Consider the following 12,777-nt stretch of genomic DNA (forward strand, 5'->3'; position numbering starts at 1 on the left):
CCTTGAAGGTCCCAGGCAAAGCCCCCATTGTGTCCTTCCAGGAAAGATTTCCCAGGCACTTTCTTTGTAGACCTCACACTGGCCCAGAGAGAGGGAAACACTAGTTACAGACCCAAAGATGACAGAAGCCAAAACCCAAGTGATTGACATTTCAAAAAGTCAGTAGCTATCATCTATAGTCATTGGAGGTAGATTGTGAGACAGAATTTTATCTCACATGGAGGATAGAGATGACCCAGCTCTGCTTTCCTGGGACTGTTTGTCCTACAACATATTGTCCGAAGAGCTTGTGTGGAGATGGGAGGGGTGTGTAAAAGGAGGAGAGAGAGCCTCATAGGACAGAAGTTTTGGAGGATGCCCCGAAGTGATGAAAAACAAGTGAGAACAAGATGCTGACTGAGAATAGAGAGAAACAGAAAGCAGAAACATATCTGTGAGCACTTGTCTGTTTTGGGGAGCTTCCGATGGAAGCCAATGGATAATCAACCAAGGAATATTCCTTGAAGATGTTCTATAAACACAGGTGTTGATTTCCAAACAGGACAATGGCTCTGCCAGCCAAGGGCTGGCCAACTATTTGAGAAACAGTACGCAAACACGTTGAAGATAACCCACAGTTCAGGGAGGCAGATGGCAAGAGCCATCAGAAGTTCATAGGTGGGAGACAAGCTGGGCATTGGAGATGTCCACCCTGGGAAGATGAAAGACTGCAGGAGCAAAGGTGTGGAGGTAAGAAAACTCAGATGTCTCCAGTAGACAAGAAGTAGATCCATCAGACCAGGGCAGGAGCTCCATGTGGGTGAGGCTTCCAGGCCAAGTGGCTGGGTAGCCCTTGCTAACACTGACACCTGCCAAGTATTCCTGGGGCTGATGACTGGTCTGTTGGTCTGGGCATTACACTCTGGGAGACACTCTGTAATGAGATTGCAGTAAATGAGGCAGTAGAGTAGAATGGGACCGGCTGATGGATGGCCTTGAATGCCAGGCCAAGGATACAGAATGTTATTTGGTGGCTGGAAGTTATTAATGGCTTTTGCTTAAGTGGTAGGCATAATGATAGAGTTCTCTTGGGAAGCGAGATCAGTAAGCAATGAGCTAGAAAAAATAATAGAAATATACATAAGAAACTGGACATAAATGAACATGAAGCTAGAGAGTATAAAGAATTTCATGACTGGATATTGCTCTCAAAAGAGAGAGATGTGTAATAAAAGCTCTCATTTATGGTCCAGGCATTAACCCTTCAAACAATCCAGTGCAGTCGGTGTTGTAGTCCATTTACAGATTATGAAAAAGAAGCTCAGAGAGGTAAAGTAACTTTCATTAACACACAGCTGGTCCTCAGTAGGGCTGCGTTTTAGTCTAGGCCTGATAGACTCCAAATGGCGTGCTCTCCACCCTTCTTTGTCCAGATGACGAGTATATTAGTTTCTCTTACTGCTATGACAAATTACTGAACCTAATGGCTTAACAACACAAATGAATTATCTTAGAATTCTATAGATAAGAAGTCAGATGAGGGTCTTCCTGGCCTAAAATCAAGGTATCAGCAGGGTTTTGTTTTGTGTTTTGTTTTGTTTTTTACTTGAAGGTCAAATTGGTCCTTTTACCTTTTCCAGCTTCTAGAGGCCACCTACATTCCTTGGCTTAGGTCCCCCTTCCTCTGTCTTTAAAACATCGCTCTGACCATTTTGTCCTTGGCCATATCTTCCTTTCCAACCAAAGCCAGGAAAGATTCTCTGATTTTAAGGACTCATGTGATCAGATTGGACCCACCTCAATGTTTATCTCCCCATCTCAATGTTTATACTTCAATCTCATCTGCAAAATCACTTTTGCCATGTGAGGTAACATACGCACCTTCTGGAGGTTAGAACGTGGACACGTCTCTGGGCATCGTCCCGCCAAGGACAAAGCAACCCTGCTGCCATTCATGGACACCTGCCTTGGTACTCAACAGCACGTTGTCGTAACCCTCCATTACAGAGGGGATTTTTTGTTGAATCAAAACTAATTAAATCCAGGACAATGCAAGAATTCTAAAAAGAACAGTGTTGGTAAAACAGAAACAGTGTGATTGGAGTAAGACATGGCAGCATGACTACCACTGCTGATGTTTGTTCTGAACACACCACAAACACTCCTCAGCACTGTTAATCCTGCTTGAAATTACACTCTGTATCATTGTCAAGGCTGGCAGCTCCATGGATTACCCAACGTAAGAGCCTAACCACCGAATATAGATGATGCCTAAGTCTGTAGTCTAAGTGTCCAATTTTGTACTAAGTCCCCTAATTCTAGAGTCAAAATTCCTGTTCTCTGCTTTAATAGATTGTCCAAAACCTGCATGTCTTCAGACCACTGCCTGCCTTTTTTTTTTTTAATTTAATGATGTGTAGCCATCACCTCTGCAGGCTGACTCCCTTTGTTCCAACAGTAAGCCATTCACAAAGTACCAATTTTATGGAAATTACACGAACCAATAGGATTATGTGCACATAAGTAGAAAGTGCAGACTATATGAAATTGTTAGAATCAGGGCAGCAGATGGTTTAATGAGAGCTTAGTATAATCCTTTTTCATTTTACTTTTCAAGTCCTATCATTGATTCATCTGAAATGTTATAGACTGAGGATCCGATCTCCATGTGAGACAATTTAGAAATACAATGTTCTCTTTTTGGTTTCTTTTATTTTAGAGAAAGAGAGACTTGGCATTTTGTTATAGACCTTTCAAAGCAAGAAAATGATAACTTAGGAATGTTAAATAAAATTCACATTCTTTGAGCACTAAGCCTTAAGCTTACTGAAGAACCTGCTGGTTTTCAGTCATTGGAATGATTTAATAGAAAGCCAGTCCCAAAGATTGTTGGGATGAGAAGTTAGAGGAGTCCTCACTGCAAATAAAGACGTTTGCCGTTTGAAGCCTATTTTCTCTTCTTCTTTAAGAAGACTGATTTAGGGAGCTGTACATATGACCAGTGTGTGCATTCTGAAGTGAATCTAGCAGTTAGAGCTGCTCCCAGGAATAATTCCACATGAGCAAGCACTTCAGAGGAAAAGGCAAAACAAAACAAACCTTGGATACTGACTTAAAAATGAAGGCCACATTCAGGCGTGTGTGGTTGCCATTGACTTTAATGGGAACAGCCTGTTTGTGGGATTCAGGACATAAAATCGGTGGGAAAAGTGTGAAATGGGGAAAAAAGGAAATAAAAACATCCATTGAACATTGTGTTTAAACACTACAAGAAGAACCGTGTGTCATAAAGGGATGAGTTAAAATTCACATTTTTTGCTAGTAAAGACCATCGTCATCTCATAAAAAAATGCTTTAATGCTGTTACATTTAGCCTCTGAGGAAGGAAGTAGGAAGACTCGGCATTGTTTCCAACACAATTTGCTAATTGCTGATTAATGAAAGGAAAGTTAGAAATTGTAGAAATGGCTGGGAAGTCTCACCTCCATTCTGCAGACACACACACACACACACACACACACACACACACACACAGGCGCGCGTGCATGCGTGCGAACCAAGACCAACAAACAGGCATGGAAAGTATCTTCCTGGCATCTTGTTTCTGGTATTGCTATAACTACGCGCAAAACAAGTGATCCATGAAATGGTAGCGACATCTGTTCAAGAACCTGTGGGGCTTTCCTCACAAAACAGTTGTAAAATCTGTTGGGGACCAAAATATTTCTACGTATCTATGTAGATGCTTTCTTTTAAGGGAAACACACAAATGGATACAAGTGTTAAGATGAAAAGACAGGAATAAGAACAGGAAATGTCATCCACTTCTTTAAAATGCTTCTTAAAAGTTTTTCTCCTTTCAAACCAAGCTATATGAATTGCCTTGAATACCCTCTTTCTTTCTTTCTTTTTTTCTTAATTTCTTTCTCTTCTTTCTTTCTTTCTTTCTTTCTTTCTTTCTTTCTTTTTCTTCTTTCTTTCTTTCTCTTTCTTTTTTTCTCTTTCCTTTCTTTCTTCTTTCTTTCTTTTTTCTTTTTTTATCTCAGAACACATAAATGGTCATAAAGCTACAGTTTGAGATTCCACTTGGCAGACTGTGGTAACATACACTTGGATGCTGAGTGAGTTTGTTTTGATTTGGTAGGAAACATTTTCTGACCTTGGAAATGAAATCATTGAGTTGTCTATTTGTTTATGGCCAGAGCCTTACAGAGGGTTCTGGGTACTTCTGTTAGTGCATCTTTGAAATTCTCAAATCCACAGTGTGTGGGAAGTTATACAACTTGGGTTTAAGCATCATTCAGGATGTTCCTCATTAAGGCACCCAGATTTACCTCCTTCCCACGACTCCTCAACATTAGTTGACATTTATCACACAGCAAACTGTCCAGGCTGAGGGGTGAACAGAGACACTAAGAGCTGAGCGTCTTGTTATCTATTTATCCTCTCAGTAGCAGACAGTGAGAACTTGCTCCTTAATCAGGCTTCAGATGTCTCTCCAAATGAGAGTTATTTGATTTTTTCCCTCACTACAATGTCCTTTACTGTTATCTAGCATTTTTATAATATGCTCTCTCTCTCTCTCTCTCTCTCTTTTTAAACAACTGGCCTCTAGCAAGTAACCATTTATTCAGTTGGGGTAGCTTAAACATGGAGATTTCATTGATTTTACCACCTTCTGGACAGGTTTGGATGTGTATAATAAAATGTTTTTTTGCGGATTGTTAAATTGTAGCATCTGTTTGCAAAGCCATTCCATTATACATTGTTCTTTGAAATGATTGATAATTGAGTCTTGCTAAATGAATGGAGCTATTTCAGGCATTGCTGCATTATCCTATTCTTGTAGCCATTTCTTCTGTAGAAAGTGAAGCACACCCATCTCACAGATGGAATTTTTTCATCTGCAAAGTATCCTATCTGGTAGTGGCCGATGAGTTGGGGGTAGGGAGGGATCTCCCCATTTGAGCTCTCTACCTGTGGGAGAAGAAGCAGGGCCAGTGTTCTATTAGTACCTGTCGGAGGAGGCACCTGGTCGGCACCCCCTGCCCATCTCGGCTTCCCTAAACATATTTGACTTATCTCTCTCTATAAATCACCGCCCAGCTCTCTGTCCTGTCCCTGTCTATTTGCCTTTGCAATCCCAGCACCTCCTTTTGCTGTAGTATCCTACATACCATGGTCTCAGGCCAACCCTGCAGCTTTTCTTTCCCTCCAGCCAGCAATCCCATGCAGGTAAGGAATGAACGCTTCTCAGAATGATACAGGAGAGGAAAAAAAATAGAGCAAGACTTAGCACCCTCAGAATGTTAAGAAACGGACAGTTGAATTACCTTGTTGGGAGCCACTGGATAATTCTAAGTGACAAAATAATTACTATAGCAATTTAATTTTAGCCCAAACTACAAGTGTTAGAGAAGTGCTGAACGAAGCCTCAGAAGTTAAGCCAGGGACCACAAGAAGGCTGTGGAAGCTGACTGTGATCCACACGAGATAATAAACCCCTTTTCTAGAAAATAGGGATAATTATATGAGCTTACCTCCAGTAACTATTGGGGGGCAATAATAATTAACAGAATGAATACAGAGGAGGGAATAAGAGTGATCTGGAAATAATGATATTGAAAGAAGTCATGCTGAATTTGGCTAGGTTTGAAGGAAATAAAGTGATCTGGTCAAGAATGTGTGCTGGGTTCAAACCTCTACTCTGACCTTTGCTAGCTGTGTAACCTCAAGTAGGTTCCTGAATTCCTCATGGGTAGGACCCACCTGCAGGGCTGTGGTAACACCTGAGGTCACCCTGGTAAAGGGCTTGGTCTCATGACTATGGCAGAGTGATGTTCATCAAATGGTAGCTATTACTGTTTACAGAGAAGATAAATCGTCTTCATTGTCTTTTATAAATTACTAAGAAGTCCTCTCATATTTATAGGCAATTGTATTCAGGGTTATCAATAAGATGTGGGTTGAATTATCTCATCAGATAAATAAGGGAATATTATTTGGAAGCCTTTAAGCATACCTTTGGAGGGAAGCAGCTGTGCAAGAATTCTGAAAATCTATTCATGGCATTGAGTGAAAGAGCATGCCGCCATTCCAACCTGCAGTACATTCTTTGAGTGATGACAGGCATTTTGAAAGTGCACGGGGACCTGCTTGACATGTTGATAAAATCATCCAGGAGATTTTGCAAGAGCTAAAACACTGAACCTGCTCTCTGAGACCTGGCCTGCATCTCATGTATGCTTCTCTTTTTGGATGGAACAGAGCAGGTGTCACCGGGTCCTGGACTTGGTGTAGCACGACATTTGGTTCCAGGTCTTCAGGCAACAAGTATTCCAAAAACAACCAGTGAAAATGGGCTGCAACTAGCCTATAAATGGCTTTTTAAAAACTGTTTTTAAAAGTTGTTTTGGTTGCCCTTTTGGCTTTGTTGGAAATAAAACAGGACCAAGAAGCCCTGGAGTTCTTGTCTGTCTCATTCAGCTATACCACACTGCAGATTTAAATTTGGGGGTACTGAGCAGTCCTCCACAATAGTTCATTTGGGAAGAAAATAATCAAAATTAGCATTCCTGACAGTAATTCACATACAAATGGATCAGAAAAAAGAACAGTTGTTCGTTTGTTGAATATACAAAGACCTATAAGTTCATTAGCACCATCCTCACCCCCTATGAAGTTGGGCTATCTGGAAAGGTCAGGCATGGACTGGTCTTTGGAGCCTAACAGTGAGAGGGCCTGGTGCTTCCCCCCATACATGCATACGTGAGGCGGGACTCCAGGCTCAGGTTCATGTAAGAAGCCTGTGAGAACGTGCACACATACAAGACTGTTCACAGAGAGTCACCCAGGACGTCCATCTCCAGCACCCCAGCATTCCAGGACCTGAAAGGACCTCAGAGGTCACCCAATTGAATGAATCTCAATGTGAGCCAAATCCCTCTGCAGATTTCTCTTGGGTGGGTGGCTGTGTGTGTGTGTGTGGGGGGGGGGATTGTCCAAATCTGGATCTTTTGAGAGTGAATTTAATTTTTGAAAGCAGCCAAACCTTACTCAAAGCCAAATCTAGCGAATAAAGTTAAGTGGTCAGGATGGACAAATGAAAAATAAGGTGGGGTCATAAAATGACAAAACGGTTTGCTCAAATGCCCCACAAAAGTGGTTCTGAGATGTTAATTCCAAAAGCACCTAAGAGAAACATCAGCTCCTCACATTGCTGCTGTGGTCACAACCTCTCTGAGGGCAGAGAGAAAGCTCATATCAGATCTTTAAAAATGTGCGTACTTTTTGGTCCAGAAATTCAATTTCTAGGAATTTACCACAAGGAAATTATTGAGATGGTATGCAAAAATGTTAACCGTTAGAAAGCTTGATGCGGTGATAATAAGAGCTTCAATATTGGGAGTGTCCGAAATGTCCAAGTAGGGACCGGCTAAATATAAGAGGGCACATAAGGTCAATATACTGTGCAGTCAGGCAAAATGATGCTACCGACATGTCTCTATTGGCATGCAACGCTGCTCGTGTTCAACGAAAAGAACAGGTTATAAAACAGTGTTAAGAGATGATCCAGGTTAATGTATGTGCATATGGGGCGGGGATAGAAAGCATCTGGAGAGACGTTATACCAGGCGGTAAATGGTTGGCTGGGACTGAATATTTCTGCATTTCTTTTGGGCTTGGACCTATTATGATCTTCCTGTAATGAAGACTATTTTTACAATAAAAAAGATAAAAGGCAACATCACAGGGAGGAGGGAGAGGTTCCACTATGCTTAAGGACGAATTATGATGTACCTACATTCGTTTGTTAGAGTTCTCATAACAAAACACCACAAACAGAGCAGTTTAATCAACAGCGATGCATCTTCCCACAGTTCTAGAGGCTGGGAGTCCAAACCCCAGGGTGTTGGTCCTGTCGGTTCCCTCCTGCGAGAGAGAATCTGTTCCAGGCCTCTCCCGAGCGTCTGGTGGCTTGTTGATCGCTGACATCCCTCAGCCTCTGTTGTATCACTTCAAGCTCTGCCTTTCTCTCCACATGGTGTTCGTGTGTGTGTGTGTGTGTGTGTGTGTGTGTCCACGTCCAGAGTTCCCCCTCTTATTAGGACATTGATCATATTGGATTTGGGGCCATCCTATTCCATCTCGTAGGTCCTCATCTTACATCTGCAATGACCCTATTTTCAAATAAGGCCACAATTTGGAAGTATCAGGGGTCAGAATTTCAACATATAGATTTTTTTTTTTTGGTGGGGTGGGGTGGGTGGGGTGGTGGTGGGGGACACAATACGCCCAGTGATACTACCCCAGTGAGGCAGCCACACTGCTTCTACCCAGCTGGAAGTCTCGCTTACCTGCTGCCTCAGCTGATGTCAGCAGCTGGACCACAGCCAGGACTAGTGGGGGTGGGGCACTGACATCCCTGCTCGATTTTTCTGCACAACTAAAACTACTCCAAAAAAAAAAAAAAATTTAAGTTTATTAACTTCAGAACTAAAACCAAAAAAAAAAAAAAGATATGGCGAATGATGACATTGACAAGGGATCACACATTTAGTCAGCTACCCAAAAGGGGCCTTTGGCGGACAAAAGTTTGGAAAACTGCAAGAGTCAGCCTCTTGCCAAGGCAGTTGAGAAGATACAGACGACCATAGTGTGACCCAGGGGGGATCTCCAGGCCGGGGCAGCTCATACCTATCTTGGACTCAACAAAGCCCTTCTAAATGGAGGCTTTAAAGGAGGAGGGTAGGGGGGGCAGAAGAACCAAATTCTTATTCGAAGAAATAACAATTTGGACCGCGCACAAGAGTGTCAACAAGTTATGTAGATCTTATCAGCATCGCATTTTTGGTGCCTCCCAGCCATCCAGCGAGGCTCCAGCGGCCTGTCAACACCCGTCAGCGGCCCACGCATGACGGGCATATCAACACCTCGGGAGGCTCTGCTATGGCCAGGCCTGCCTCCCCAGGGCCCCAGGAGGGCCAGGTTCTCTCTCCCCGCAGAGTAGCATCCTCCCAGCCCCTGGCAGGCACCGGGGTCTCGGGGCCAGTCCTCGGCTCCCCTCCTGTGACTCGGTTGGGGCTCAATGCAACATCGAGCAGTAGCTTTATGCTAACTTTGGAAAGAGCACCTCAGTTGGGAAAATTCTAGGTTCCTCCCATCTGGAGGAAGAGAATGCGTGGTTCAGTCACATGAGGGGAAGTCATGCAAAGTCCTTGTCAAACTGTAATAGCTCAAAGTAGGTGTTTTCACATTTGCAGATAAAGATTTGGTGACTTTACAGAATCGTGGATGAGGGACAGGGCCTGAGACTGGAGATTCCTCTCTCCCCCTCCTCCCTCCGCAGAAGTACAGCCCTCGTGGTACATACATTGCTCCATGATAATGCGGCCTTTCGAGTGCAATTTTGTTAAATGATGCACACAAGCGTTTATTTAGACCAATGAAAATGATAGTCTTTACTATACATCTCAGCTCTCTTTTACAATTACCTGTTTATTAACACTAAAGTCAGTGAATGGATCTCCTTGTTTGTGTGTTTGTTTTCATTTTCAGGCAGCTTTAAGTGCCTTGAAACAATTTTCCGAACAAGGACTGGATCCAATGGAAGGGGCAATGAATATTGAAAAAAGTTCTCTTGAAAAGTGAGTAAACCTTCTGCCCTATTCTTACTTTTCGAATTTTGTAACTGTACAAAAGAAAATATGAGATAGACGACAATAAGGTAAAAAGCCCTCAAGACAATATCTTACAGAGTCATTCATTGTACAATTCAATGTAAATAAAGGAGAAACAGTAGCATATATGGTCATTTGCATTTCCCATAATACGTCTGTGAAAGTTTTAATCTACTAAAGGATCACTATTTCTGCATCTTAATGCCCTTGCTGGAAATATTTAGGTGAGTTTTGTTGACCTTAGAGACTTACACAACTCTTAAAAACACTGATTTTTGCTTCATGCCGTTGAGCTTTCTTCTGGCTGGGCCATTTTCTGAGTTAAACATTTTCACTCACACTCCTGCTAAGTTGTGGGCATGAGAGAGAGAAAAGAAAAAGGAGCTGAGAAGAGGTGTTCCCCCCCCCCCCCCGACCACATGCTGTTTTTCACAGTGTTGTAGAGGCAGGAGCACACGTTGCCACCCGAGCCTGGCTCCCAGGGGCTGCGGAGGCGAGAAGGCAGCTCTAGAGAGTATTTTTGAATCCAGCCCGTAGCTTTTTGTATGATATTGAACATCACATCTTACCTGGGAGGCTGAAGTTTGGGTCTCTCTCAGAGGCCCAATTTATGCCAAAGAAATGGAAAGCAATTGCATTTACGTAATGGAATCCAAACTCTTTCCAAGCCGTTAATAATCGCAGATATCAGAACACACATAGCAGATAACACTTTTTTAGAATGAAAAAAAAAATAGATAACCCAGGAAGTAAAACCCAGATATATTAATCCTGTACGTTAAATAAGCGTACCCCCAAAACACCACTCGGTCATTAATATGTAAAAGGGGAGAGCGTGAGAAGGAAACATTTGGTAAACAGACCTGGCATTTTAAGTTGTCTATAGATTGGCAACCATTTATAAGCTAATTTAATCAAAAACATTTCCACATGATCTCATCAGTAGACTATCTGAACATAAATATTGTTGTTTCACTTTAAAATGTCACTTTTGTGGTGACCTTTGAATCCTGTGTGCCATCTGCTAATAAACATGTCTGAAGACGTGCAACCCTGGACCTTCAGCTCTTGTTAATGTATTAATCTTCCAGACAAGCCCAGCATCTGGGAGAGAAAGCGGACAATAACCAGACACACCCGGGCTCCATCGCTCAGGACTGCAAGAAATCAAAGTCGATCATCTAGCAGCTCCCAGAACCGCGGCTGCCACCGCATCCTTATAAACCTGTCAGCACGCGTGAGGGTGTCTGTGTTCAAGGAAATGAATGACTAATACCATTATTTGAGTCTTATGTGAAGACAACACTATTCTAACACAAGAGATAATATACATAGTACTGTTTATTCAACTGGGGAAAAATAAAACTTTGAGCATTTCCCTTGGAACTTGAGATCAGATCATAACTCATTTGCCCAGAGGCAGCAGAAATCTGATCCTGCTACTGGAGCTGGAAATAACAATTAATGAGAAGTGTTAGAAACAGAGGTAAAAATTTTAAATGATTAATAGAGAAAATTGGGTTCGGTTCTGTTGTTATGATTGTTTTGTCGTGGCGCTTGTGTTCAGTTATATTCTCTCTCTCTCTCTCTCTCTCTCTCTCTCTCGTTTTAAATAATGCTTGATGATTCAAAGATTAACCAATGCCGTGCTGTGGAATGTGATGGTTGTTGTCTTCATATAGAGTCACACAGTTGCTCTTTTTATGCAGATATTTGTAATCTTCATCCTGTATCAATACGAATAACTTGAAGGCGCACGCCTCAAAGATGTATGCAAACAAACAAGGTTTAAATCAGGTCAGATATTTTATTTAAAATATGAAATAATGTTAGGAACAACTAGTTTCAATATACTCCAGGCATCAAACAAACAAACAAACAAACAAACAAACAAAAAACGGTTGTGGGTTTTGAGCTCCATCATACTCTTAGCACTAAGGAGGCGTCTGGCCTCCGCAAACCATTTCTCCGGATTCCACGTTCCCAGGTGGACATCGCCCCCACCCTCATCCGTGTGTCGTAGCCACTCACTGTTGGCGTCAAGAGTGTTTTCAATAACTGCCTCTGGACTCGGGACAGTGAGTAGGATCAAAATAAATAATGTCCATGGCGGGGAAGGGAAAGGCTGTTGGAGGAGCCGTAGAGGCCTTGCCAGCTTGTAGCCAGCCACGCTCTGGACCAGCATGTTGGAACCCAGCGTGTAGCGAATGCAGTAAAAATTTGGTCGGTTTCTGTGTGAAGCGTTGTCCTTGTTGTTCTTTCGCTCCCTGGCTCTCGTCCCTCAGCCGTCGCCTCGGTGTCCCCCTCCCGGGGTCGCCACCCGGCCGGGCCTACCTGCGAAACTGCGGCCTGCTCGGGCCTGGTCATCCCATTGTCCCGCCGTTCTCCCCACTGATTCGCAAACGTTGTGCAATGAGAAAACACTATAGGGCCTCACTGCTCGACCCAACATGACAAGAGAAATAGAATTATGTAAGATTTCATAAGCAAAACCACCACAAATCATGATGGGGCTGACTCACACGCGACTGGAGAATAAACAAACAGCAACATAAGGAAATAACTCGAGGGTTGTTTTTAATGATTCCCATGTGGGGAAGTCCGCCGGTACTGGGAGGGCTGGGTGCCCTTGGAGGAAACGGGTTTTGTTACATAAAGCTGGGTCCTTGTGGAAATAACAGCACGTTTGTAAAGTTGGGGGTGGGGGGGTGATGGGGTAAGTAAGGCAAGCTGAGCAACCCATCCTGCGGCCCCGCACTGGGGGCAGAGGGCCCTGGATCCTTCCCTCGGGAGGGAGAGGATGTGTCTCCTGCTCTGCCTTTACCACCTGAGGTGTCTGCCCGGGGCTGGGTGGGGAGCAGGCCTGGACACAGCACTACTTGGGGCAGGGTCTCTAAAGTGGATCTTCAGGGGGGCCTGGGTGGCTCAGTCGGTTAAGCCTCTGCCTCCAGCTGGGGTCATGAGCCCCGAGTCCTGGGATCGAGCCCCACATCAGGCTCCCTGCTGGAGGGGGAAGGTCTGCTCCTCCCTCACACTCTCCCTCTGTGGTCTCTTTCTCTCTTTCCCAAATAAATGAATAAAGTCTTTAAAAAATTTTAAATACAAAATAAAGTGGATC

At 43.3% G+C, this 12,777-nt stretch overlaps 1 protein-coding gene across 6 annotated transcripts in view; it reads left to right on the plus strand.

Moving 5' to 3' along the window:
- Window positions 1–11,899, plus strand: part of STAU2 (staufen double-stranded RNA binding protein 2) — a 294,957-nt gene extending 283,058 nt beyond the window's left edge. For all 6 annotated transcript variants that reach the window (XM_055318242.1, XM_055318241.1, XM_055318238.1 and 3 more), the window contains 2 exons: window positions 9,538–9,626; window positions 10,751–11,899. In XM_055318242.1, coding sequence (XP_055174217.1) covers window positions 9,538–9,626; window positions 10,751–10,844 — 183 coding nt within the window. In that variant the 3' untranslated portion in view covers window positions 10,845–11,899. The remainder of the gene's footprint in view (window positions 1–9,537; window positions 9,627–10,750) is intronic.
- The last annotated feature ends 878 nt before the right edge of the window (window positions 11,900–12,777 follow it).

The sequence above is a fragment of the Nyctereutes procyonoides genome, unplaced genomic scaffold (genome assembly GCF_905146905.1).
Source record: "Nyctereutes procyonoides isolate TBG_1078 unplaced genomic scaffold, NYPRO_anot_genome, whole genome shotgun sequence".
NCBI classification, from domain to species: domain Eukaryota; kingdom Metazoa; phylum Chordata; class Mammalia; order Carnivora; family Canidae; genus Nyctereutes; species Nyctereutes procyonoides.